Here is a 25,920-nt window from a genome sequence, read left to right as displayed (position 1 = left end):
GGACCAGGGTTTCAGGCATCTCCAGGCTGGGCCACGAGGGGCTGAGCCAGTCTTTAGGGGCAGGGCCCAGGCAGCTCCGACTTGAAGCTCCTTGGTGCCTGTGAGGAATGTGCAGCGGGGGAGTGCCAGTGCTCCAGGTCCCTGCTCCGTCTGTCCGCGGGGTCTGGCCCGTTAGGAAAGGGGCACTGAATTCGCTGCTCTAATCGGCTTTTTCAAGATCTCCTGGCATTTCCAGGGGCACCCGGCTGGCTCAGTTGGTAGAGCATGCGCCTCTTGATCTTGGGGTTCTAAGTTCGAGGCCCATATTGGGTGTAGAGATTACTTAAAAATAAAAGCTTAAAAAGCAAATCTGGTGTTTCCAGCAGTTTCACTTCTTAGCTGCTGTGTTGTTAGATGCATTTGAGAACTGTCTCATGTTTGCCCTTCCCCGTTTTTACCCTTTATCACTTTGATATGTTTCTTGGTAAACAACAGAGAGCTGAGCTTTTTATTTTTTTTTATTTTTTATTTATTTTATTTTTTTATTCTTATGTTAATCCCCATACATTACATCATTAGTTTTAGATGAAGTGTTCCATGATTCATTGTTTGTGCATAACACCCAGTGCTCCATGCAGAATGTGCCCTCCTCAATACCCACCACCAGGCTAACCCATCCTCCCACCCCCCTCCCCTCTGGAACCCTGTTTGTTTTTCAGAGTCCATCGTCTCTCATGGTTCGTCTACCCCTCCAATTTCCCCCGCTTCATTCTTCCCCTCCCGCTACCTTCTTCTTTTTTTTCTCTTAACATATATTGCATTATTTGTTTCAGAGGTACAGATCTGAGATTCAACAGTCTTGCACAATTCACAGCGCTTACCAGAGCACATACCCTCCCCAGTGTCTATCACCCAGTCACCCCATCCCTCCCACCCCACCCCCCACTCCAACAACAGTTTGTTTCCTGCGATTAAGAATTCCTCATATCAGTGAGATCATATGATACATGTCTTTCTGTTTGACTTATTTCACTCAACATAATACCCTCCAGTTCCATCCACGTCATTGCAAATGGCAAGATCTCATTACTTTTGATGGCTGCATAATATTCCATTGTATATATATACCACCTCTTCTTTATCCATTCATCTGTGGATGGGCATCTTGGCTCTTTCCACAGTTTGGCTATTGTGGACATTGCTGCTATAAACATCGGGGTGCACGTACCCTTTCAGATCCCTACTTTTGTATCTTTGGGGTAAATACCCAGTAGTGCAACTGCTGGATCATATGGTAGCTCTATTTTAAACTTTTTGAGGAACCTCCATACAGTTTTCCAGAGTGGCTGCACCAGCTTGCGAGAGCTGAGCTTTTTAAAAGCCCAACCTCACATTATCTTTTTTTTTTTTTGATATTTTAATTTATTTTTTGACAGCGAGAGAGGGAACACAAGCAGGGGGAGTGGGAGAGGGAGAAGCAGGCTTCCCCCTGAGCAGGGAGCCCGACGTGAGGCTCGATCCCAGGACCTGGGACCATGACCTGAGCAGAAGGCAGACGCTTAACCGACTGAGCCGCCCAGGCATCTCAAACCTGACATTATCTTTTAATAGGAAATTCAGTCTATGTACTTCTTCCTTACTTAATGACTTTATTTTTCTACTTTCTTTTGCTTTTTGTGACTTTGTGCCATTTTCCTTTTAATTTGGAATTTCTCTTCTACCTTCTTGTGTTTTGGTGGTTCCCCTTCTTATCCTCAGGGCTTATCATCACATGCATATTTCTGTCTCTACTAAACTTCGGTGGGGGGGGGAGGTCACTGGTGGCCTTGGTGAGGGGGATTTGGTGGCTGTAAGGGGCAGGTGGCAAGGCAGTAAATTGAAGAAATATGAGCTCAGGAGTGTGGGCCTGTTCACCAGGTCTCCCGCAGGGCTAGCCATGAGTCAGATGTTAGCTGGGGAGGGGCTGAGGGCAGAGTGGGGGAGGCATGGGTGCACAGGGTCCTACAAGCATGCTGGGGAGGGAGGGAAGGGGGTTTGGAAAGGTCGTCTGGCGGAGGGAAACTGTTCAAGGTGGGGAGACTGGGCATGGCTGGCCCCTGAGAGGGGGTGGAGGCAGACTGAGGCGGGAGGGAAGTGGGGGGATGGCTTAGATGCCTGCTGACAGATGAGGGCGTTGCGATGGGCCTTTGGGGCCATCTTGATGTGGGGGCTTCGGGGAGGTGAGCTGGGGCCAGCAGCCCAGTGCCCAGGGGTGGCACAGGTGTCCGAGAGCAGGGAAGGCGTGACAGTGGGCTGAGGGTTGGTTCAGTTCTCCAGGGCTAGGCTTTGCCAGGTGGGTAGAAGGTTGGGGGTAAAGGGAGATGAGAATCCTGGCAAGACGGAGGTTGACATGGTGGCATCCAGACTAGCCCAGCCAGAGAAGGAAGGGAGTGCAGTGGGAGCTGATGGGGGTGGAGAAGGCAGGGAGAGAGAGCCCCAAGTACCCGGACTGGTGCATCTGGATGAAGGCCTGCTCCTGGGGTCCATAGGGTAGGGCTCATAGAGCCAGCTGACAGAGCCTGTAGACTTCTCAAAATGAGAACTGCCTGGAAGTGGCATTAGGGAGAAGGCGAGGCCCCCTTCACCCTGAGAATGGGAGAATAGGCAGCAGCAGTGGTTGTGGGGCGGGGGTCCAGGGACGATTGGCCTGCCCCTTCCTCAGCCCTCACCCCCCTCGCCCAGACATCCGCCTGGACTGGGAGACCTACACTCCGGAAGACAGGGAGGACCGACTGGTGGAGCTGCTGGTGTATTACGGGCCACCTTTCCCGCTGCGGGACCAAGCTGGGAATGACTTCTCGTGCCCGGAGACCCCTGAGAGAAGCAGCTCCTTCTGGTCCCCAAGCCCCTCTGGCGCATCGGACTCCAGCCACGAAGCTGCCCAGGCTGTGAATAGGGGTGGAGGGGCAGGGCGGGTTGGCTGCTGAGTTGGGGCCAGTGAGCCTTGAGCCTGTGTGAGCCCCAGCGACTCCCTGATGACAGGCCGAGGACCGCTGCGGTGTCAGCAACAGGGCCCGGCAGAAGCTCATCTCCGTCCTTCTGCGGGAGCATGACGGGGTGCCCGCCGACCACCTGTACAGCATCAGCCCCAAGCAGGTGGTGAGTCCGGCGGGGCTGGGAGCGGCTAGCAGAGCGCCGCGCCGGCGGGCCGGTGGCCCGGGGGCGGCACTGAGGCTGCCGTCTGTGCCAGGTGGTCCCTGCAGGGGGCAGCAGCACCATCTCCATCTCCTTCTCACCTACGGGCCTTGGCGCCGGCATCCCGCACAAGATGGCGTGCCTTGGCTACGCCCTGGGCTTCATGAGCTTGGACGAGGAGGTGAGCCTGCCTGGCCCGGGGGGCATGCTGCCTCCTCAGCTCCGGGGCCGCCAGCAATGAGGCTTGGGCTCCGCAGGTGGAAAGAGAGCTTCCGGGGAGGAGACGTCGCCTGCAGGACTTCGCCGTGGGACCCCTGCGGCTGGACCTGTGCAGCTACGTGCGGCCCGCACAGTGAGTTGGCAGGGCCTCCTGTTAGCCCCCTGTGGGGAGCACCTGCACCCTGGGAGCAAGATGGCAACGGGAGGGAGAAGCCAGCAGGTGAGCCCAGGCAAAGGCTGGCTAGAGCCAGATGAGCAGAGGGGGACAGCCAGGAGGCCCCCGGGGCCCAGCCATGCTCCTTTGCCGGCAGGCTCAGCGTGGAGTTGGACTACGGTGGTGGCGTAGAGTTCCGGCACCAGGCCAGCGACCTCATCCCAGAGCAGCCCTGTACTGGGGTGAGTGTGCTGTCCCCCCTGCCCTCCCCCCCGGGCCCTGCCAGTCTCCCCGGACCTCAGATATGGCCGTGAGCCCTCCTACAGTCCGGGTCCTCCTCCCCCCGAAGTGCCTCCACCCCAGAGCCGTGGGATCCGGGAGGGGAGAGATGCATCCCCGGCCTCCGCCTCCCCTGTGGCCACCCAGGTGCTGAGTGAGCTGCTGAGCACCCACCACCTGAAGCTGAGCAACACCACTGAAATCCCGCAGTACTTCCGGCTCCTGGTCTCCAGGCCCTTCTCTGTTGCTCAAGGAGGGGCCAGCCGCAGCCGCAGTGCTCCTGGCCCGGAACAGGGGTGTGAGGAAGAGCAGGCCACTGGCGGCAAGCGGCTGGTGCTCCACCCTCAGGAGAACATGCTGGTCAGTGGGGGCTCTGCAGGCGGTCACCGGGCCAGGGGTCACCTTCCCGTCACACGCACACGTGTGGACAGACGTGTGCACGCCAGCGTCACGCACTTGTACACGCTGGTGTCCAGACACCGCACACCGTCGTGGCGTCCGCTCTCACAGCCTCAGCGGGCGGGCCCATCCGCTCTTCCAAGCTGCGCTTTGGTGTGGGCCTACCGAGCGCCTGCCGGGTGCTGGGTGCCACGCTGGGTGCCACCCTCCCCCAGGGACCTCACCGTGGGGGGCGAAACAGCTACAGAAGAAAGAAGGGCGGCCACCCTGGGCTCACTTAGCCTTTGCTCCCTTCTGCAGAGGTAAACTGAGGGGCAGCCCCGAAGCACAGCCAGAGGGCCTGTTCCACCAGGGCGCCAGTGAAACCACAGGCTGTCGCCAAGTAAAGGTCCCTTTAAAATGCCTCAGGGAGCCCCAGGGCTCTTGGAGAGAGGACATTTCATAACAGTACTACCTCTCACCCTCCACGTGCCGACGGAACCCAGGCATCTATCTGGCCCTGACCAGAATTCTAGCCCAAACTCAGTTCTCCATTGTCCTCCTCACCCAGTCCTGCCCACACCTGTGCCTCCACTCTTGCTGGGAGCATCTGATCTCAGCAAATACCACTGCCCCCGACCCTGTGCCCAAGCAGAGCCCTGGCATCCTCCTCCCCGCCCCCTCTGACCAGCCAGCCCCCACATCCTGTTGTTGCCCGTCCTCAGTCTCCATGTCTCCCCACTCTTCATCCCACACCCGCAGCCCTGGGCATGCCAAGGGTAAAGGGCGGTTTGCTTGTAGTCTCCCCTCGAGGTCCTCAGCTCTTGAGGGCAGGCAGGGCCCTGTCCCCAGTACTAACGGGTGCTGGGCACAGAGCGCGGCGCCGTGTCTGTGGACCGAATGCACCAGACACGCTGCGTGCCGGGCCAGGCTGGCTCAGTCTGGGCCGGCCCTGCAGGCTGCGTGTGGGCAGGGGCCGAGCTGGGGCCTTGCCGGGCAGTGGGGGCCACGGAGGGAAGGAGGACGGAGCTCCAGGTGGAGAAGCCGCCGCCTGCCTTCGGCAGCCTCAGGTGACAGGCTTGTTCACATCTGCTCAGGTGAACGTGTCCTTCTCGCTGTCCCTGGAGCTGCTCTCCTACCAGAAGCTCCCGGCTGACCAGATGCTGCCCGGGGTGGACATCCGGCAGCGCGCCAGTGGGGAGAAAGAGATGGTGTTTACTCAGAACCTGCTCCTGGAGTACGCCAACCAGACCGCTCAGGTGAGTCCCAGGCCTGCCCCATGTCGGAGAGGGCGGAAACGGGCCAGACTCTGTTCTCGTGGGTCAGAGGAGGGCAGACCCCGACCCGGCCTTCCGAAATAAGAGGAGCCCCAGGCCTCGCCCTGAGGGCCCGGTCTGCCCTGGAAGAGGCCTTTCCCTGAGGACACACGTGGAGAAACGAGCGTCATCCTTCCTTACCTAGCTCAGCTCAGAACCAGGTGAGGTGCTGTAGGGTGGGAAATAGGGAAGGCTTCCTGGAGGAGGTATGCGGCACGTGAAGCCTCCCAGCTGGAAGGTACAGTGAGGAACAGAAAGGAATAGCCTAAGGGGTGGATTCTAGGGAGGCCAGAAGAAGAATCCGTTTGTGACCAGGCAGGCCCCCCAGCTTGGTCCTTGGGCGGCTGCTGGGGCCCAGGGGCGGGAAGGCTGAGGTGATGAGGTGTGTATGGTGGTGCCTGAGGATGATGTGGGGGGACCGCCAGGAGCGAGGACGGGTCAGCACACAGGTGGGACCTGAGGCCAAGGGAAGAGGTGAGATGGCCCAGAGCCCAGGAGGGGCAGAGGGCTGGGCCTTGGGACCCCAGGGGCTGGGGGAGGAGGGGGAGGGCAGCCTGACCAGGGAGCAGAAACCACCGAGCTTGATCAGGGCAGGGGGAGGGGCGGCGGAGGGAGGGCAGATGGCGTCTTCGGGACCCTTTACCAGCGCAGACCCCCACCAGCTGTGGTTTTAGATGCCGGCGCCAGCCCCCTTCCACTTGCTGTGGTTGCCCATGTGTTCCTCCGAAGCTTCGGGACTTGGGGTCAGCAGGAGGGCACGAGGGCCCCACGTTGCAGGCTCTGTCCCCCTAGGTGGTGCCCCTGAGGGCCACAGTGGCCGTGCCCGAGCTGCAGCTCTCCACCAGCTGGGTGGACTTCGGGACCTGCTTTGTGAACCAGGGGCAGGTCCGGGAGGTCGACCTCATGAACCTGAGCGGCTGTCGGAGCTACTGGGCTGTGCTGACGGGTAGGTTGTACCTGCCCACCACTTCCCCCGCAGGCTGGCACCACCTGGGGGTTCCCGCAGATGGCCGGTTCCCAGATCCCAAGTGATCCCAGGGTGCCTCGCCCCGTGGCACCAGGCCGGACCAGAGGTGCACAACCTGAGCTGCGGGGCGGGGGTCTCGCTGGGGCGGCGCACGGAGCTGCCTACGCTCGCGTGCTCCCTTCCCTCGGTGCAGGCCAGCAGGAGCCAGACAAGGACCCTGCGGCCTTCAGGGTATCTCCAAACAGTGGCCTGCTGGAGGCACGACTGGTCAATGCCCCCCCAAATTCCATCACCCTCCAGGTTTTCTTCACTGCCAGGTACCAGCCTCTCCCAGCCTTGCCCACAGGCCAGGGCCCCCTTCCTAACCCCAGTAAGTGACTCCCCCAATCCCACAGGAGCAGTGAGCTGTATGAGTCCACGCTGGTGGTGGAAGGCGTGCTTGGTGAGAAGGCCTGCACCCTACGGCTCCGGGGCCGAGGCTCTTATGATGAGAAATATGTGTCACCCCACCAGCTCTGAGGCTCTACTCGCAGCCCCCCAGCTTTGCAAATAAACCATGACCTAGGGCTAAGGACCAGGTTTGCTGGACAGGGGTGCACACCGGAGGACCCCCAAGGGGCTCTGGGGAGGGAAGGGACTCCCTGGAGGGCAGTGCTCTTAGCCCAGGCCCTCAGCACACAGCTGGGCTAGAGGCAAGACCCCTGACAGCCAGAACTGGCCCTTGGGAAACACCACAGCCAGCACGATGAGAGTACGTATTTATTGTCTGCTACCCTTCTCACCTCCAGGACCCACATGGTGGCCTGGGTGACCTGGCAGAAGGCAGGCCCGTAGTGTGGCACCAGTGCTCATGTTCATCCCGCCGCCACCCCCCCCCCCCCCGCCCCAGGGCAGAACTAGGTGGGCCTTCCTCAGTTTCCGGGGTATTCAAAGACAGCAGCGGCTCCCATCCCGGTCCCGATGCACATGGACACCACCCCGTAGGCCCTGGGGAAGCAAGATTATGTTGGCTGGGCGAAGGCACCAAGGGCCTCTCCCCAGACCTCTGGGCATGCGGATCCCAGACTGCCCACTTGAGCCCACACACGCGGTGGCAGGCCAGGGTGCCCTTCCCGCTGGCCCCCAGGGAAAACGGGGGTCACGGCCCTGTGTCCTCCGTTCAGTGCATGTATGCCTGCCCCTAGCACCCCAGCTTACCTCTTCCCACGGCGCTTCAGTTCATGGAGGAGCGTGATGACCTGTCGAGCTCCGGTGCAGCCCAGTGGGTGGCCCAGGGCCACTGCACCCCCCAGAGGGTTCACCTTCTCGGGGGGGAGTCCTAGCTTCTCCACACAGTAGACGGCCTGGAAGGAGGCAGAGCATCAGCTACGGTTCTCTTCCCAACCCCTGTACCCAATGCCCACTGGCTCCACCTCGGCTATCCAAGGCCCAGGCAACACTGAGAAAGGAAAGCTCACCTGGCTTGCAAAGGCCTCATTGATCTCAAAGATGTCCACGTCATTCACCGTCAGCCCTGTGGGTCAGGGGAAAAGACCTGAGCTGACCCAGCGTCCCCATCCCAGCCATGGCCTAAAGGCTGCTTGGTGTGTCTAATCCACATGGGCAGGTGGGTCCCAGCTGTGAGGTCAGGAAGGGCTTGGGGGACAGGGGCCGGCCTGGCCCACCTTCACTCTGCAGCACTCACGTGACCTCCCCCCACACCAGCACCAGCACGAGAGGCAGGGGTGGGATACAGATGGAGATTGCGAAGGAACCACCTTACCTGCTTTTTGCAAAGCTACAGGGATGGCATAGGCAGGTCCAATGCCCATGATGTCAGGTGGGACCCCAACCACCGCATAGGACCTCAGGACCCCAAGGATGGGAAGGCCCAACTCTTCTGCCTTGGACCTCCGGGCCAGCAGGAGGGCAGCTGCCCCATCACTCACCTGACTAGAGTTTCCTACAGGCAAATCATGCGGGTTAGGACGCATCAGAGGGCAGGGCAGAGGAGCACCACCTGCACACCTTGCCTGGGGGCTCCAGGCTCCCAGAGAACAGCCCATATGGACACTGCCCCTCCTGGCCCTCCCCCAGTCCAGTCTCACCAGCCGTGGTAGAGCCGCCCTTCTTGAAGGCAGGCTTCAGTTTGGCCAGGCCCTCCATGGTGGTGTTGGGACGGATACCCTCATCCTGGGCCACGGTGATGCTCCTCTCGGTGCCCTTGTCATCATGGACCGTGGTGGTCACAGGCACAATCTCAGCTTGGAAACAGCCCTTGCTCTGGGCTCTGGCTGCCCTGCCAGCACCATGGACAGCCAGGCTCAGGCTCCCTTGGGGTCCCTTCCTCCCAGGGTCCCTCCCACTGCCTCTACCACCCCTGCCCACTGGGGCAGACAAGCTCAGGCTGCTACACATGGGGACACGCTCGCCTCAGGGGAGCTGAGGGCCCCTCTTCCCCAGCCTGGGAGTGGGAGGCCTGAGGCCTTACGGGGCCTTCTTCGCCATCAGCCTCCTATCTTCAGATCCTGGCCAATCCCAACCTTGGAAGGGCAAGGGGAGGTTTAGATGTGGTGCCTGCCCCTTTGAGCCCTTTACCCAAGAGGTACTGAGCCTGCTTGGTTCTCTGGGCCAAACTGAAGACGGAGCCCCAGGAATATTTGTGCTGGGTTCTACCAACTTGGCTCTTCTATCCCAATGGCTCAATTTCATCTGTTCCCCAGTTTCCACACATTTAAAATGACATACACTAAACTACGTAATGAATCTTAGTATTTAAACAGTACAAAAGCACAAAGTGTTTTTTGGGTGATCCTTGCGATCATATGCAAGATGTCAGGGACTAGGGGTTTCCCCTGAGGAAGATTCCACAGTTTTCACCAAGTTTTCAAATGCTTCCTTGACCCCAAGTGCCTATGAACCACTGCCTCAGAGAAGCCCACTCCCTTCTTCTGCTGTCACCTCTGGGCATCTGGGGCTTGTCAACCTCAGCCTGCCCCTGCCCAGAGGCCTGAGCTCCTGGGGGTCTTCTGATGCTACCCCAGACCCAGGAGTGGTCCAGAAGCTGGGATGCCAGGGTCCCCAGCAGTGCAGGCCCTATAACCCAGGCTATCTAGAGAAGCCTATGGCTGCCATGTCGAATCACCAAACCACAGACAATCAGAGCAAAGTCCTGGCCCTGATGAATAGATTGGGAAACTGAAGCCCAGCTAGGGAGAGACTCAGGGTGAGTAGACAGTAACAGGACATGGAAGAGCTACCAACACACTTCCAGCACGTTCTGGTCCCTGCCCACCTCTCCCTCCTGGCAGGCACTAGGCTTGGAAACCACTCATTGCCCAGCTGTAGCCAAAGGGCAGCTCTACCTGAGGCCACTTAATCTAGCCTCAAAACCTCACTCTCTAGCCCCTTACACACTCCCCATCCCAAACAGCACTCACTTCTGCTGGGAAGCCAGGGCAAAGGTATCCTGCTTCTCCCGCGAAATGCCGAACTGCTCAGCTACGTTCTCCGAAGTTATCCTAAAACAAAACCAGCACACCATGGACGTGCCCAGCAGCCTGGGGGCCTGGGAGGGGCCGCAGAGCTCTGCTTGCAACTCTGGGTCCCTGCGGCGGTAGGCAGGGGAGGACAGGAGGGCCAGGCCACGCCTTGGAGACAGAAGATGACTCTGGGTGGAGTGTGGGGGCACAGGGAGGGAGGCAGCAGGGCTGGCCAGACCCCGAGAAGCTTGTACACCAGAAAGGCCAGCCCAGCAGAGGGGCAGATGAGGGAACGGGTGGGGACGCGAACGGGTTACTCTTCACCAGCTTCTCCTATGCCTTGAGGAAAGCTGCTCTCGGGTGGGGGGAGGAAGCCCCACCCCTCCAGGCTTTCTGCTCACTGTGACCAGAGCCAGGCCTCACCCTGGGGACCCACAGCTGCAGCTGGGCCTTCCCACCTGGGCTTCTGGCTTTAGAGGCTTCCCTGGGAGGTGGGGTCACTGGATGTGGAGGCAGCCAGGGCACTGCCCCTCTCTTGAGCCTCAAATCTCACTTTCAGGGGAGCCATGACTCCCTGCTTATGAACCTGGGGGGGATGGCCCAGAGGCTCAGCAACGTTGGCTGCAGAGCTAAGATGCCGAGCAAATGCAAGGCACTGTGATGTTGCATCTGACAGGACCCAAGCCGCCTCACCAGTGTGTTCCAACTCAAAGCCCTTCCACTTCAAGGTCCTAGGCCTCCCAAGACTTTGGCATGCAGCTGCCATCGTTCCTTGTGCGACTGGTCCCTCAGGGTGGGAGTGACAGGCTGGGCCATGACTGGAAACCCAGAGGCACAGAGTACCTGGAGGCCTCAGGAAAGGGAAGTCAGGGGCAGCAAGTCCCATCCCCATGGCCCAGCAAAGCAGAACAAGCCCGAAGGCAGGAGGCCACCAGATGATCCAAGTCTCTGTGCGCCTGCTCCAGGCCAGGAAGGGAGCTGAGGGGGCACACTCACCCCATAGGAATCAGGCAATCTCTGGCCTTCTCCTTCTCCACCAAGCGTGAAGTGATATTTCCCGGGTTTCCCCTGTCAGCCAGGGACATGGACTCCACCCTGAGGAGGCAGCGGAGGAGGTGGTCACTCTCAGGACTCCGCCAGGGATAGCTATGGCTCTGGCGAGTGCTGGGAAATAGCCAGGGGGCCCTGGGAAATCCAGCAGGCTGTCTGGGAACCCTGGGCAGGGCCCTGGCCAGCAAGGCAGAGCTGGGGTGCAAGGCTGCTGGCGCCCTCCACCCCTACGCCAGGTCAGAGTGCTGCACGGCCCACACCCCCAGGCAGGGCTGTGCTTCCCTATAACACAAATGCTCCCACAGCCGGCCAGTCCGCAGCTCCCAAGGAAAGCCGCCTAGTGCAGGCCACATCCAGGCAGCTGGGCTGCGCCCTCTGGTGCCACAGGTTCAGAGGGCAGAAGAGCCAAGTATTCTAAAAGCCACAGATCAAAGGGCCTCTGACTTGCACTGACCAGGAGGTGCTAGGAGCTCAGAGGAAGGCAAGGTCTCAGTTTAGAGCGGTCAAACAGGCCTTCAAGGGACGGGGGGGGGGGGGGGTGGGGGGGACTGGGGGACGGGACCTGGGTGTTGGGAGTTGGTTAAGCGTCCGACTCTTGGTCTTGGCTCAGGTCTGATCTCAGGGTCGTGAGATCGAGCCCCAAGTCTAGCACCATGCTCAGTGCGGAGTCTGCTTGGGTTTCTCTCTCGCTCTCCCTCTGCTCCCCTAGCCCCTGGCTCAGGCGCATGTGCTTTCTCTCTCTCAAATAAATAAAGCTTAGAAAAAAAGGCCCTCACAGAGATGCAGCAACATAGGGCCTCAAGGGGTAACATGTAACTTCGAATGCTTTTCACATGCCCTGTGCTATTTGATAATCTTTTCAGATATTAGAAAGCTTTCAACAGTATCAGTCACATAACATATGTCCCAGAGTGGTCCTGCTGTTATTACTGCATTTAATATTATCAACTTCAACAGGACTGAGTTAGTTATCCCCACTTTATAGACAAGGACACTGAGGCCCAGAGAGCTGAGTAACTTGTCCACAGTCACTCAGCAGGGATCCAGATTTAGGTGTCTGGCCCCAGAGCCCATTCTCAACCAGGATGCCCTGAGCATGATCAAAGCCTATGGGGGACAGTCTTGGCCCAGACCCTCAATACTCTAGAAACATAGTCTTTAACCTGCCTGGGGACCCAGATGCCCTCTAAAGAACTCATGAAGACTCCAGCCTTCTCCTCAAGTTACCCACACCTGTCCCTCCCCCAGTAAGATAGAGGACCATGAGAGAAATCAAAGGGCAGACTGGCAGTGGCCCTTGCCTGGCCAAAGGCTCTGCAGTGTGGTCTCTGGCTTTATTTACAAGCGCGGACAACCAGTGCCAGGCAGCACAGCCCCGAGGCGGCCCAACAACACTCCAATCAAGAAATGCTACAAAGAGGAGAAGAGAGAACGTGTCAAAACCCCGGGCTGCTCGCCTCCCAGAGCCTGCCAGAGCCCTGACTTTGCCTGCCTCCCCATACCAGATGCCCACCCCAGACTGGGCCCCAGGGCCCTTCCCCTCCCTGGAGGCACTGCCTAGTATGCCTTCTGTGGCTCCAGGTGCTACAGCCGAAGACAGAGCCGCAGCTGACAGTGACCAAACCACCGCAGATCTGACCACGCTCCTCAGAGCCCAGCAGGCAGCTGCAAGTTTCCACCTTGGTACCAAGGAGGGGGTCAAGGGGACCGACAGCCTCATAACATGAACAGACTAGTTATATAGTAGGCAACTGCCGTTGGCTTTAGGGAACCAAAACCACAACGTCTCTCTCAATAGCATCATAAATCAACAAGGGCCACACAAGGAAACCCAAGGGCTATACTCTCTCAAAATACTTGCATCTTCCAGCCTGACAAATTTCCAAGAAAGCAAGCTTTTAAAAGCCAATTCCCTTTTCCCACTAGTGCTGAGAGGTGTGAGCAATTCCTGAGCACCGAGAGCTGGGGGCTATTTCTAAGCTGGAATTTGTAGGAACCTACTCCCAGCCATCTGCCTAAAAGGGCTAGGGGAGAATCCTGCAATCAGGGCCTCTGAGAACTCAGGACATGAAAATTAGTTTCATTATTAGGAGTTGATTAGTAAGCTCTGGCAGAAAGAAATTCTTACCCACAAGCCATGCCAATGTCATAAGACCCATTTCTGATGCCACCTGCAACAAAAGCATTTCATAAACATTCTTTATCAGAGTCCATCTGTTCTGGAAACAGAGGAGCCTCTTCCCCACCTGGTCTCTAAATGGTACTCGGCCCCAGCCTCAGAGATGGTAAGACCCAGGTGTCCGAAATGGCTGGGTGCAGTGGCAAGGGGCTCTCCCAGAGAGTCCTCTCAGAAATCCTACTGCCTGCCCAAAAGACAGTGACCTTGCTGACCCAAACCCAAGGAGCCAGAACCAAGGTCAGGCTGTAGCAGTGGGCACCCACCCCATCACAACTTACCAGCTATGTTGGCCACTGCCTGGAGCCCCGACGAACACTGTCTATTGACAGTGGATAAAGGCACGGTCTCTGGGATGTCACTGGAACAGAAAGTGAGACCACAGTCAGCCCCCTCTCCTCTGCCAGGCTCTCACGGAAAGCAGGCCTATGCTCCTGGTCAGTAGGACTGTCCCATCAAGGGGTGCAAAAACCAGGGGAACAAACCAACAGCCCTGTCGCCACTCCAGGCCAGATCCATACTGGGCAGACTCCATCTCTGCAGGTACTTGCTCCCTAGGGCCCCACAAACACATGCTCTTTCCTCCTGTGATTCTCCTCAACCAAGGTCAAGAACAGCCCAAAGGCAAGGAAAACTGGTTGGGCTACAGGGATCCTTCTTTCTCTCCCTTTTTTTTAAGATTTTTTTTTTTTTTTATTTGAGAGAGAGAGAGGGACAGCTAGAGAGGGAACACAAGCAGGAGGAGTGGGAGAGGGAGAAGCAGGCTTCCCGCTGAGCAGGGAGCCCTATGCGGGGCTCGATCCCAGGACCTTGGGATCATGACCCGAGCCGAAGGCAGACGCTTAAGGACTGAGCCACCCAGGCGCCCCCTTTCTCTCCCTTTGAAGATTTAAAAAAAAAAAAAAAAAAAAAGGAAAACTGTATATCCATTTCCTCCAAAAAAATAGAGAACGGGATCTGTTGCTGGGACAGAGAACCAGGGCAAAAAAAAATAACATAAAATAAAAAAATGAATGGTCTCAAGCATGAGGCCAGAAACCATCAGCCTTACCAGTAACTATATACTTAACCCTTTATGTTCCCAGTCTCTCTGGAAGGTCTGTTCCCAGCTGGACAAAGAACCCTTGATGGGTACCAAGCATTCTAACATCCCTTGTTCGGGTGTGTTCCCCTAGGTTTCCATACTGCTCCCAGTCCTAGAAGCTGATGGGGCCGTCCCTCCTGATGTAACCTGCCCTGACCAAGGGTACAAAACCCTGGGAAAATCCCCAGGCCCTCCTCAGACCCATGGACTCAGAACTTCAGGGGGTGAACGTGCTCTGGTGATGTTCTGGTGTGCAGCCAGGGTCAGCAACCCGTGAGCTAGTGCCCAGGCCAGGTTCTGCTGAGAGCGTCTCAGGTAGGTAGCCTCCTAGGCCCATGCAGCCTGTGTAACCCTTCCCAGGTCTCCTAATTCCTTACCAGCTAGTTACTACCTAGTTACCACCTCCTCACCCAATCTACCAGCTGTTCACTAAACACCTGCTCAATACAAAGCACCACCTGAGGGATGCTGACATGCCCTAGAGGATGGCTGACCAACACACAGAAAATGAATCAGCTAGCAGAGACTGAAATAACAGTGCAGAGAGAGGAGGTAGGGACAGCACTCCAAGGGGACAGAATGACCAGAACAGGGAAGACAGTGGGCAGACAGGCGGGCTGAAAGAGGAAAAGTCAAGGGGTGCCTAGGTGGCTCAGTCGTTAAGCGTCTGCCTTTGGCTCAGGTCATGATCCCGGGGTCCTGGGATCGAGCCCTGGATTGAGCCCTGCCTCGGGCTCCCTGCCCCACAGGAAGCCTGCTTTTCCCTCTCACACTCCCCTTGCTTGTGTTCCCTCTCTCGCTCTCTGTCAAATAAATAAAAATCTTAAAAAAAAAAAAAGAGGGAAAGTCAAGGCAAATGAACAGCAGGAGATAAGACTGGATGGTAAGAAGTCCGGAGCCAGATCGAGGGAATCCTTGAACTCCACGCTAAGCAGTCTGAACCTATCCTAGGCCCTAGAGGTTTTGTCAATTTTCCTGTTCCTTCACTGGCTAATGTTCCTATTATTTCTTTTCCAGGTAGTAGGGAGTGCAAATTTAAGTGGTTCTTAAATCTACACATGACAATAATTTAAGCACTCCTCCCTTGTCTTGGGACAGCAAGTGGTGAAGGGCAAGTTTCCCAGGGCCCCTCCTGGGCTACCCCTCACCCCAGGGTTCTGCCACATCCCCAAGTCTCTGCTGATGTGCTATGCCTTGAAGGTCTCAGCTTGTTCAACTAGCTTTAAAAAGCTCACTCTTCAGTGTGCCTTCCTGGTTACCTGGCAAAAAAAGGACAGAGTCCACACTTACAAAGGCAAAACAACAAGCTGACTTTGGCTAAATCATCAGGCCAGGGAGCTTTTGCTCTAGTCTCAAAGGCCCTGTTTGTCCTGGTTCAGTGTCGATAATGCAACCTTCCTTCAAAGTAGGGCAGGGGCACCTGGCTGGCTCAAATGGTAGAGCATGCAACTCTTGATCTTGGGGGCCTGAGTTCAAGCCCCACACTGGGCATAGAGGTGAAAGAAAAGAAAAGAAAAAAGAAAAGAGGGGTGCCTGGGTGGCTCAGTCGTTAGGCATCTGCCTTCGGCTCAGGTCATGATCCCAGGGTCCTGGGATCGAGCCCCACATCCGGCTCCCTGCTCAGCGGGAAGCCTGCTTCTCCCTCTCCCACTCCCCCTGCTTGTGTTCCCTCTCTCGCTGTGTCTCTCTCTGTCAAATAAATAAATAAAATCTTAAAAAAAAAAAGACAATGCCAAAGTAGGGGAAAGGTAGTGTCCACAAAAGCAGGGTGCCAAGGACCCTGGCTGCATCCAGGTCTGGTGTCCAACCTGATCCTCTTCCACACATAAGCCGAGTTCCCTGGTGCCTGAGCCTGCTCGAGTCAAAATGGCCAACATACAGCTAGAACTAGAAAAGTTTACCTCAGAAACTGAGCGATTCGGGCCATGATTGCTCCGGCCCCCGGCTGAAGCACATTTCCTGTGGACAACAAACCTTTATTCAGTGCCAGATAGTGTTCTAGACACTAAGGTACAGTTGTGAATAGTAGAAAGGGGACATTCCAGATCTTTCTTCAAGCCCCCAGCAGGCTCCCTTGGAGCTCTGGAATTTGAAGGAGCCTGTCATACAGCAGCTCGCCCCGGTCATACAGTTAAACCCAGTTCCCAAGCGTTGCAAGCTCCCTTGACCTGCACCCTCCTTTCCCAAATCAATGCACAGTGGGCAGGCTGACTGCCTGCCTTTAAAGGAAAGATGGAAAGAAGACTGTAGTGCAAAGCTTGCAGTCAAACGAACTGGTCTTGTCAGTTAGGAAAATGAATTTCTGAAAACGCACACCTCTCTGAGTGTCCTCAGCCAAACCCTGCTGGCATTTCAGACGTGGAACAGTGATTCCCCACCTAAGGATGGCCCCTACTTGATAGGAGTCTGGCCCTGTTCTACTGTTTCCAGGCTAGAGGAGTAGGGTTAGAGGTAAAGGGTTGGACTGAATGTCAAGGGGCCCTGGATTCAGGTCCAATCTCTGCAGCAAATTTCTCAGGACCTAGTGTCTCCATCTGTGAGGGGGAGGGGCTGAACTACATGGCTTTTGATGGTCCTTCTGTTGTGTGGTGGCACAGACGGGATGAGTTAAGAGAACCCTGACTCCTGTCTCCTACGCTGTCCGCAAACTCCCGTGCTTGGGTGTTAGAATGGCATGGGGACCGCTGCTTGCCATCGTACGTCACAGGCAAAACGTGGTTGCGGAGGGGGCAGAAAGTGCCTGGAGGCGGGAGGGAAGGGTAGGACCGAGCCCTAAAGAAACGATTACATGCACTGCATGGAGTCCCTTGCCATTCCGGAAGGTGCCTGGAGGGTGAGGAGGTGTTTGAGGAGGGCTTTGGCCGCATGGAGGGCGCGGAGGAACAAGCCCAGGGCCTGGGCAGTGTGCTCACCCACGCAGATATCCCCCAGCTGGGCCGGGCTCAGCTTCACGTCCCGGAGAACCGCGGTCATGACGGCCGAGAGAAGCTCGTCAGGGGTGGTGTCCTGCAGCGGGAGGCGCGGCCACGGTGACCCCCCGCCAGCAGTGCACGGGGTTCCCGGGACCCCCGCTCCCCCACCCCACCCGAGAGACACAGCGGTCACAGCTCGGGCGCGGAGCCACCTAGGGCGCCGAGGGGCCAGACCCCAGCCCGCTCAGGCCCGCCGACTCCCACCCGGCGCCGGGACCCAGGGGCCTCACCTTGAAGCCGCCGCGGCCCCCTCGGCCAATGGCCGTGCGCCGCCCGTGCACCACCACCACGTCCTCGGGCGACACCCGCGGGGCGCCGCTCAAGCACGGCGTGGCCTGCGGCTCCGGCACCCCCCCAGAATGGGGGTGGCCCGTCAGGTGGCCCAGCACCACCTGCAGCCTCCGCATCGCGCGACACGGCCCAGTAGACCCTCCCCCCACCACTCCGCCGGGAACAGCGTAGACGCCAACAGACCTCCGCCCGCGCAGGCGCGGAACCCACTCTGCCCTGACGCTTTAACCCTGCTCAGAGCCCCGCCCCCAAGTCTCGCCCACCTCCCACCTCAGCCAACCAGAAGGGGTCTACCTCAGGTCCCGCCCCCTGCTTCTAATCAAACCACCTAAAGCAGAGCTCTTGTTTTGATGGAGAGTCTTTCCCCTCAAAGCCCCGAAGCCCCGCCTGCCGTAGCCCCTTCCGAAGCCCCGCCCAGAAATGCCGGCAGGAAACCCTTCCCCTTGCAGTCCTGCTTGCTTAAGAGTCCTTTCAGAGTCTTGTGTGTGTTTTTTTTTTAAGATTTTATTTATTGGGGCGCCTCGGTGGCTCAGTCAGTTAACTATCTGCCTTTGGCTCAGGTCATGATCCCGGGGTCCTGGGATCGAGCCCCACATGGGGCTTCCTGCTCAGTGGGGAGTCTGCTTCTCCCTCTGCCCTTCCTCTCCGTTTGTGCTCTCTCTCTGGCTCTCTCCCTCGCTCTCTCTCTCAAATAAATAATCTTTAAACAATTTTTACTTATTTGAGAGAGCGAGCCTGAGCGCATGAGCTGGGGGAGAGGCAGAGGGGGAGGGAGAGAATCTTAAGCAGACTCCACAATGAGCACGATCCCCACTTGGGGTTTAGATCTGTAGGCCCTGAGATCTTGATCTGAGCTGAAACCAAGAATCAGAAGCTCAACCGACTAAGCCACCCAGGCGCTGCATAGCCCTTTCAGTATCTTGAAACAAAGTCCGCCATTGCCGGGGCTGTTTCCCCTATAACCCTGCCCACTGCAGGCTACCAAACCCAGGTGCTACCAGGCCAGCACCACCCCCCAACCCGCCCGCCCACGGTTTCCTGCTTGGGGAGGAGGCAGGGACTCTTAATTCCTCTTCCCCCCCTTGTTAGTTTTCTCTGCTGTCTCCTTTATCTCAGTATCCAAGCTGGGGATCTTAAATAATTCCCAGAGGCCCCAGACTCTTACCCCGACGTGCTTGTGCTCTCTTGGGAAGTCTTTCGAGAAAACAGAGGGAACTGGGGACTCTGGTGCAGCAGGAGAACAGATTGTGTTACGTTGCTGAGGTGTGACAAACTCCCTATCCCTATGCATGCATCTATCAATTTTACAGTGGTTTGGGTTTATTTAATTAGTGCCCACCTCCCACACTAGGCTGGGGTCTCCACGGAGGCAGGGAGGGGCTTGTATCCGGGGTGCCTGCAACATGCTTGACACTTAGTAGGTGATCAATACCGATTCAATGGAAGACCAGAGCTCCTTAGGTCAGGACTGTGCTTCCCAACCTCCCGCCCCCCACAACTCTAAAGAGCAAGGCCAGGTGCCCCCTTGACTCCCAATGGTAATGCGTTCCCTCGACCCCAGAGAGTAGTGGTACTGCGTTTCTCCTAGACACCAAAGGCCAGGGTGCCCTGTTACCCCCAACCCCAGAGGGGTTCCCACCTTTCAAAGGCAGGGCCATGGCATGCCTCAGACTTCAGAAGGGAGTATACCCCCTTTCCCATCTCACCTCTGGATTGTGCCTTCCCAAGAGATCCAGGGACGAGCATGGGGGGGGGGGTCTCCTCCTTTGCCCCCTCCCCGCCATCCTCAGTTCCCCCACAGAAAGGATGTGATTCTACCAGATAGATCCCAAAGAGCAAGGCCCCTATTTCCTACAGCCCCCAAAGGAGGGTCGTGCGACGCCCCTCCCGCCCCCGCACTAGACCCCGAAGGACGGGTCGGTGGGCCTCCACAGACCTCAAACGGCAGGTCCCCGGTTCCCATATCCCCTGTTGCCCCAGACCCCGAGAGCCGAGATGGGGCATCCCCACCTTCACACAGCTGCTAGGGCTCCAGATTGACGCGCAGGGCGGAGCTTCTCGGAAACAGAAACCGGCGGGGCTGGGCCGGGGGCGGGGATGGCGGTAAAGGAAGGAGGAAGCGCGGACAGGCGACGCAACTCCACAGCGCTGGGGCTCCGGGGGTATCCCACCATGGCTGCAGAAGTCTCCCGCGCGGAGTCCGCGTCCCCCGCCTGCTCCATGTCCTCCCTGCCGCTGGCTGCTCTCAACGTGCGAGTGCGGCGCCGCCTGTCGCTGTTCCTGAACGTGCGGACGCAGGTGGCGGCCGATTGGACCGCGCTGGCCGAGGAGATGGGCTTCGAGTACTTGGAGATCCGGCATCTGGAGACGCACGCCGACCCCACGGGCAAGCTGCTGGACGACTGGCAGGGACGCCCTGGCGCCTCGGTGGGCCGCCTGCTTGAGCTGCTCACCAAGCTCGGCCGCGAGGACGTGTTGGTGGAACTGGGGCCCGGCATCGGTGAGGACACGCGCTTCCGGGCCTCATAACGAGGGGGATGAGGGAGCTGACCTTCACCAGCCTCAGCATCTAACCTCCCCTGGAGAGGCCCTCCTTTAATGCCTTAATGGGGCGGGGTGGGGGCGCTGGAGGCAGCCTGCAGAGGTGGTACCGCTGTGTGAGACCAATTCCCTCTTTCAGTGGGGGCGATAGGACCTGGAGAAAGGAGGTGAAGGCTGGGGAGAGGCAGAGAACACAGGGAAACATCTTAGGCAAAGGCTTTCACGTAGGGCCAGGAGTCAGAATCGGGGTCCTTTGTGGGGGAGTTAGGACTGCTTCGGGTAGAGCAACAGGGCAGGTGAGGGACTGAAAGCTGTCATGGAAACCTCATGTCCCTGGGAAAATGCACCCCTTCCTGCCCCTCGCTGACACATAATATGCATGCATAGGTGTAAGAACAGTGGCCCACAGATGATGCATCTTGCTTGGTTGGGGCCTCAGCCCTCACTGCACATAACCACTGGGTCTCCTGAGCTGTTCTTGCATGCCCAGTCCCCTGCTCCCATCAGCCGTGGGTCCTGGAAGAAGCACACTTTGGGTTCTGTTCTCAGGAGTTCTAGGAAGGAGGGCCAGGACAAAGGGACAGAAAGACACAAGCCTGACCATGACGACTTCCCAGACGACCAACACTGTGGGATGGTCAAGAGCCAGATGGGAACGCAACTTTTCAGAGCTGTTGAACTGTGGATGGCACCAGAGTGCTGGAAAAGGCCTGGAGCACAACATAGTTAAGGGAGTGGGACAAGGGCTGGATCCTAACTGTAGGTAGAGGCATGGGACAAACTGGGGGAGCCTGCCACACCTTGTCTCTTCTCCACAGAGGAGGATTGCCAAAAGTATATTCTGAAACAGCAGCAGGAGGAGTCTGAGAAGCCCTTACAGGTGCCTGCTGTAGACAGCAGTGACCCACGGACACCAGAGCGGGGGGGCATCACCATGCTTGATGACCCCTTGGGTAAGGATACAATATTGCTCCCCAGGTGTGACAGGTGGGTCATAAGATACTGTGTTAGGAGCATAGATTTTGAAAGCAGGTGGGCTGTGGCCCCTTAATCTCTTGATCTCTCTGATTGATCTCCCCATTTTCTCACCTAAGAAATGGGAATAATAATAATCCTACGTCTGAGTTGGTATGAGACTCATGAAATGATGTGTCTGTCTCATGGTCAACCCAGGGCTTGGCCCCCGGAGCAGGGAGGGTGGGGGGAGAGACACTCATCTTCCCTCTTCTAGGAAGGGCACTTTCTCTTAGTGTCATCTCAGGATTGGTGTAGGGTTCAGGACCAAGGTCACCTAGGCTGGGGGTTCCTGCCTGGGCTCCTCTGTAGAGCTTTGATATCACCCTTGTGCTCTGCACCCAGGGCAAATGCCTGAGCGTTTTGATGCCTTCATCTGCTACTGCCCCAGCGATATCCAGTTTGTTCAGGAGATGATCCGGCAGCTGGAACAGACAGACTATCGGCTGAAGTTGTGTGTGTCTGATCGTGATGTCCTGCCTGGCACCTGTGTCTGGTCCATTGCCAGTGAGCTCATTGAGAAGAGGTTGGCTAAGTGGCCAGGGGGCAAGCGGGTGGGTACATAAAGCCCTGCCCAAGAGATCCAGATGCTCGGATTCTCCTAGCCGGGCCCTGTCTAGCCTGGGCACAGTGGACTCCTGAGTCTGTCCCCTGGGGGGTATGCTGAGCTAGGTTGCCACAGTGGCTGCAGCCTGCCCACTCTCCCCTAGGTGCCGCCGGATGGTGGTGGTTGTCTCTGATGATTACCTGCAAAGCAAGGAATGTGACTTCCAGACTAAGTTTGCGCTCAGCCTCTCTCCAGGTAAGCACTGCTTTGCCACAGAGGAGTGGGTGGGTGGGGCCTCAGGAGGCCATTGGTCCCTCACCCAGGGCCCTGGATGCAGCACTGAGGAACTCCTGTAGGTTTCTGTACACCTGAGTGTGCGTGCACACGAGTGCCCTCTGAGTGGGTGAATGTGTGCCAGGGTGCTTAGTTGGGGGGAGGTCTGTTAACCCCTGGGCGGAGGACTGATCCCCCCCACTCTGGGGTGAGGGCCAGGTGCCAGCTTGGAACTCCTTGGCTTGCAGGTGCCCATCAGAAGCGATTGATCCCCATCAAGTACAAGGCAATGAAGAAAGAGTTCCCCAGCATCTTGCGGTTCATCACCGTATGCGACTACACCAACCCCTGCACCAAGTCCTGGTTTTGGACTCGCCTCGCCAAGGCCCTGTCCCTGCCCTGAAGACTGCCGTGGGCCCCTGGGTGTGTGTGCATCTCTCTGTCTGCCCGTACGTGTACTTCTGCCCCTGCTTCCTCCTGCAGTTGTAGGGGTAATCTGTGCTCCACTTGCCTCTCATTCCTGGAGATGCCGACTCCACAGACATATCTGTAGCCACCATACATAGCTGTGGACGTTGCATCTCATGTCCTGCACGGAACCAGTGGCTGTAAGTGGCACGTTGGCACGTCCGCGGGCTGGGTTATCAGCCAAGACAGTGAAATCCAGAGCCAGCTGGCACTAAGAGGACCAGCGGAACCAGCCCTGACCTGTCCAACACATCTTAGGCCTCAGTTTCTCCACCTGAGAACTAAGTAGGGTGGGGAGAACTGGCAGTAGCTGTGTTTGAATCACTCTCGAGGGGGCTTAACCTTGGACAAAGGTGGGACACATTTATATTCCTTTTCCCTTTTTTTCCCTCTTCATTGAAACCTAACTCTGGAAAGAGCCCAATGTGCCAGCACTTGTGCCTTCAGTGAAGCACAGAGCAAGGAAGAGGGCCGCTTGAACTCGCAGAGCGAGTAAGCTGCAGACTTCCCTCCCAGGGGATTTGTATGCTAGTTATCTTCAAGCTCTCCTCGGGGGAGAAAATGGCATGGGCTCAGGGCTCTGTCCCAGGCCAGACCCCAGGACCCTAAATCTAATCGAAAAATGTGTCTTTGCTGCTCCACACCCAGCCAGGGCTAGGGCAAGGTACCTTTCCTCAGGGTCTTGGGACTGGAGGCCCCTCTCTGCATGATCTTGATGAAGCACTTAGCTAACTGTGCACTTATCCTCACTTTGATCTTGGGGATTATTTTTAAACAATTTGAAAAAAAGTATCTTTCATCCCTGTTTTGTATGCATTGTGAGAACTTCAGAGAGCTGAGATATGCCCTATGTGTGTCCTTTCTCTTCTGTATCCTGGGTTTATAATAAAGAGTTCTTTACTTTTGGAATAGCAGGTGTCACTTGTGTCTGGGGGTTTAGAGGCAGTAACCTGGGATAAAGCTCTCCCGGTAAGAGAAATTGGCCCATTGGGTAGGCTCCAGTGGGTTTGGCAGGGGCTTCCTGAAGGCTGGGCCTCCTCCTCACAGGTCCCAGGCCTCACCAGGGCTGCAGGCAGAACCAGGAATAGGGACCTCAGTTCCAGACTCTGGGGAGACTGCTCCCCTCCACCAAGCTTGGTCTTCCCTGGATTGTGTCACGTTTCTGGGTCCTCGTTTGGCCCTTCTAGGCTCCAAGGAAAGTCTGGAGAACTTCCAGCCCACAGATCTCTGGAGAACTCAGTTATCAATAATGGTCATCCTTAAGCATATCTGTGTTAATCCTGAAGATTTTGATCTATTTTTACTTTTATTTATTTTTTTTTAAGATTTTCTTTTTTTTTTGAGAGGGGAGCCTGGGTGGCTGAGTTGGTTAAGCATCTGCCTTCAGCTTGGGTCATGATCCCGGGGTCCTGGGATTGAGCCCTGCATAGGGCTCCCTGCTCAGCGGGGAGTCTGCCTCTCCCTCTCCCTCTGCCCCTCCCCCTGCTTGTGCTCGCTCTGTCAAATGAATAAATAAAATCTTTTAAAAAAAAGGTGTTTTTTTTTTTTTTTGGAGAGAGAGTGAGCATACACGTGTGGTGGGGGGGGGCAGAGGGAGAGGGTGAGAGAGAATCTCAAGCAGACTCCATGTCCAGCACGGAGCCTGACATGGGACTAAATCTTACAACCCTGAGATCATGACCTGAGCCAAAATCAAGAGTTGGACACTTAACTGACTGAGCCACCAGCCACCCCTAAAGATTTTATTTTTAAGTAATCTATACATCCAATGTGGGGCTTGAACTTACAACCCTGACCGAGATCAAGAGTTGCATTCTCTACTGACTGAGCCAGTTGGGTACCCTGGTTTTGATCTGTTTTTAAATAGAATGTCACTTTTTTTACTGTTCACTCAAGAAAATTTGGAAAATATATGATTTTAAAAAATCAGTGATAATTCTAATCCAAGAGATAACTCTAGTGATCTTTTAGAGTGCCCAGACATTATCAGTGACCATAGGTCTTCACTCAGTGGTCCTTCTGTTACCATGTCCTGGCTCCTGAGCCTCCTGGATACTGGGGGCTCCCCAGCCTTGCCCCTGTGCCCGCAGGGACTCCTAGAAAGGCCCTGTGTATTCAGGGCAGCCCTGAGATAAGACTTCCCTCTCCAGTGTCCCCTGGGGAGCAGAGCCTCAGTGTGGTCCTGGAAGAGCCCCCCAGGATCCACCCTGCCATCTATGGCTGGGGGGACAGTCTTTGGGTTGGCTTCTGGTCATGGGGTTGGGGGGAGGGGTCCTCAGGGTAACACCAGTAGAGTCGTGGGAAACACTGCCATTCTTTCAGGCCAGGCTGGTGACCTGAATGTGCTCACTTCACTCCCATCTGATCCTCACACCTCTCCCACATTCCTTCCCCAATGCCCACTTCCCCACGGGTAGGTTCCCAGACACCAAGAAAGCTTCCTCTTCTCATTTTGGGCGTAGTCTTCTAGGAACCTTTGATTGAAAAACCCTCATTTTTCAATAGGGGAAATTCACTGCTGAAATTATCAAAGGCAAAAGCAGAAAATTTTGGAGGGCAACAGCAAAGTTAAAATACAAAACCGTAAGTCTACATGACTGTGAACCTGAATTCTGCCACAAGTTAATGACAGGGGGAAAACAACAGGGAGAGGGATTTCCTCCAGATTAGACAATAAAACATATATAATATAGGGTGACTATGTTGGATCCTTGTTCAAACAGATCGATTGTAAAAAGACATTCTTGGGTCATATAACTGATAGAGGTTAATATCGAGAACTCTTGCAACTCAACAAAAAAGAAATATAACACAATTTAAAAACGGGCAAGGGACTTGAACATTTTTCCAAAGGAAATATACAAATGACTAATAAATAGAGGAAAAGATGTTCAACATCACTAATCATTAGGAAAATGCAAATTAAAACCACAATAAGGGGCACCTGGGTGGCTCAGTAGGTTAAGGGGCTGCTCTTGATTTCGGTTCGGGTTGTGATCTCAGGGTCGTGAGACTGAGCCCCACATTGGGTTCTGCACTGGGCATGGAGCCTGCTTGATTCTCTCTCTCCCTCTCCCTCTGTCCCCCCCCCCCCCACTCTCTCTCTCTCAAACACACACACACACACACACACACAAGATACCATATCACACCCATTAGGATGCCTACCATCAATAAAACAATGCCAGAAAATAACAAGTGTTGGCAAGGACATGGAAAAATTGGAGCCCTGTGCACTGCTGGTGGGAATGTAACATGGTGCGGTTGCTGTGGAAAATGGTATGCCAGTTTCTCAAAAAATTAAACACAGAAATACCATATGATCCAGCAATTCCACTTCTGAATATATAACCAAAAGAACTGAAAGCAAGGTCTTGAAGAGAAAGTTGTATATTCATATTCATAGCAACGTTATTCCCAACAACCAAATTCTATAAGCAACCCTAATACCCCTTGACAGATGCATGGATAAGCAGAATGTAGTATACACATACAATGGAATACTATTCATCCCTAAAAAGGAATGAAATTCTAACATATGCTGTAATATGAATGAACCTTGAAGACATTACACTAA

The 25,920-nt window shown here is 56.1% G+C and overlaps 3 protein-coding genes across 8 annotated transcripts in view; 2 read left to right on the top strand and 1 right to left on the bottom strand.

Moving 5' to 3' along the window:
* The window catches only part of DLEC1 (DLEC1 cilia and flagella associated protein), a 74,957-nt gene extending 67,902 nt beyond the window's left edge, over window positions 1-7,055 (top strand). Inside the window, exons 28-37 of the mRNA XM_064590080.1 lie at window positions 2,701-2,906; window positions 3,001-3,117; window positions 3,209-3,334; window positions 3,411-3,505; window positions 3,684-3,768; window positions 3,953-4,165; window positions 5,281-5,442; window positions 6,292-6,445; window positions 6,660-6,783; window positions 6,862-7,055. Of these exons, the coding sequence (XP_064446150.1) occupies window positions 2,701-2,906; window positions 3,001-3,117; window positions 3,209-3,334; window positions 3,411-3,505; window positions 3,684-3,768; window positions 3,953-4,165; window positions 5,281-5,442; window positions 6,292-6,445; window positions 6,660-6,783; window positions 6,862-6,985 (1,406 nt within the window). The 3' untranslated portion in view covers window positions 6,986-7,055. The remainder of the gene's footprint in view (window positions 1-2,700; window positions 2,907-3,000; window positions 3,118-3,208; window positions 3,335-3,410; window positions 3,506-3,683; window positions 3,769-3,952; window positions 4,166-5,280; window positions 5,443-6,291; window positions 6,446-6,659; window positions 6,784-6,861) is intronic.
* A 156-nt stretch (window positions 7,056-7,211) lies between these two features.
* On the bottom strand, window positions 7,212-17,714 carry ACAA1 (acetyl-CoA acyltransferase 1). Its single transcript, XM_045904037.3, has 12 exons — window positions 17,440-17,714; window positions 17,150-17,243; window positions 16,139-16,196; window positions 13,435-13,514; window positions 13,106-13,148; window positions 10,924-11,022; window positions 9,886-9,966; window positions 8,554-8,744; window positions 8,229-8,408; window positions 7,924-7,979; window positions 7,664-7,809; window positions 7,212-7,453 (listed from the first exon to the last, which is right to left on the bottom strand). Exons 1-12 carry the CDS (start codon window positions 17,614-17,616, stop codon window positions 7,378-7,380), a joined length of 1,281 nt encoding a protein of 426 aa, XP_045759993.1. The 5' UTR covers window positions 17,617-17,714; the 3' UTR covers window positions 7,212-7,377.
* Window positions 17,715-19,508: 1,794 nt separating this feature from the next.
* MYD88 (MYD88 innate immune signal transduction adaptor) lies at window positions 19,509-23,252 on the top strand. Of its 6 annotated transcripts, none has more exons than XM_045904036.3 (5): window positions 19,518-20,000; window positions 20,860-20,994; window positions 21,401-21,590; window positions 21,815-21,857; window positions 22,124-23,252. In XM_045904036.3, the coding sequence occupies exons 1-5, from the start codon at window positions 19,598-19,600 to the stop codon at window positions 22,142-22,144; spliced, it is 792 nt and encodes a 263-aa protein (XP_045759992.1). In that variant the 5' UTR covers window positions 19,518-19,597; the 3' UTR covers window positions 22,145-23,252. The 6 variants fall into 6 exon arrangements, with proteins under 6 accessions (XP_054360483.1, XP_045759992.1, XP_045759991.1 ...); XM_045904035.3 differs by having other exon boundaries at window positions 19,520-20,000; window positions 21,401-21,562; window positions 21,766-21,857; XM_054504506.2 differs by having other exon boundaries at window positions 19,520-20,000; window positions 21,401-21,581; window positions 21,766-21,857; window positions 22,095-23,252.
* The last annotated feature ends 2,668 nt before the right edge of the window (window positions 23,253-25,920 follow it).

This window comes from Mirounga angustirostris, unplaced genomic scaffold (genome assembly GCF_029215605.1).
Source record: "Mirounga angustirostris isolate CCGP_5_RB_7025 unplaced genomic scaffold, mMirAng1.0.hap1 SCAF_1, whole genome shotgun sequence".
NCBI classification, from domain to species: Eukaryota; Metazoa; Chordata; class Mammalia; order Carnivora; family Phocidae; genus Mirounga; species Mirounga angustirostris.
The sequence above is the reverse complement of the archived record's forward strand: the minus strand, read 5'-3'. Positions and strand labels throughout refer to the sequence as shown.

Coding starts and splice junctions, on each gene's coding strand:
- MYD88 (XM_045904034.3), top strand. CDS start 19,598: ATGGCGGTAAAGGAAGGAGGAAGCGCGGACAGGCGACGCAACTCCACA. Junction 20,001..20,859: donor GGAACTGGGGCCCGGCATCG/GTGAGGACACGC, acceptor TCTTCTCCACAG/AGGAGGATTGCCAAAAGTAT. Junction 20,995..21,400: donor CATGCTTGATGACCCCTTGG/GTAAGGATACAA, acceptor CTCTGCACCCAG/GGCAAATGCCTGAGCGTTTT.
- ACAA1 (XM_045904037.3), bottom strand. CDS start 17,616: ATGCGGAGGCTGCAGGTGGTGCTGGGCCACCTGACGGGCCACCCCCAT. Junction 13,149..13,434: donor GGCAGTGGCCAACATAGCTG/GTAAGTTGTGAT, acceptor CTTTTGTTGCAG/GTGGCATCAGAAATGGGTCT. Junction 8,409..8,553: donor GGGCGGCTCTACCACGGCTG/GTGAGACTGGAC, acceptor ATTTGCCTGTAG/GAAACTCTAGTCAGGTGAGT.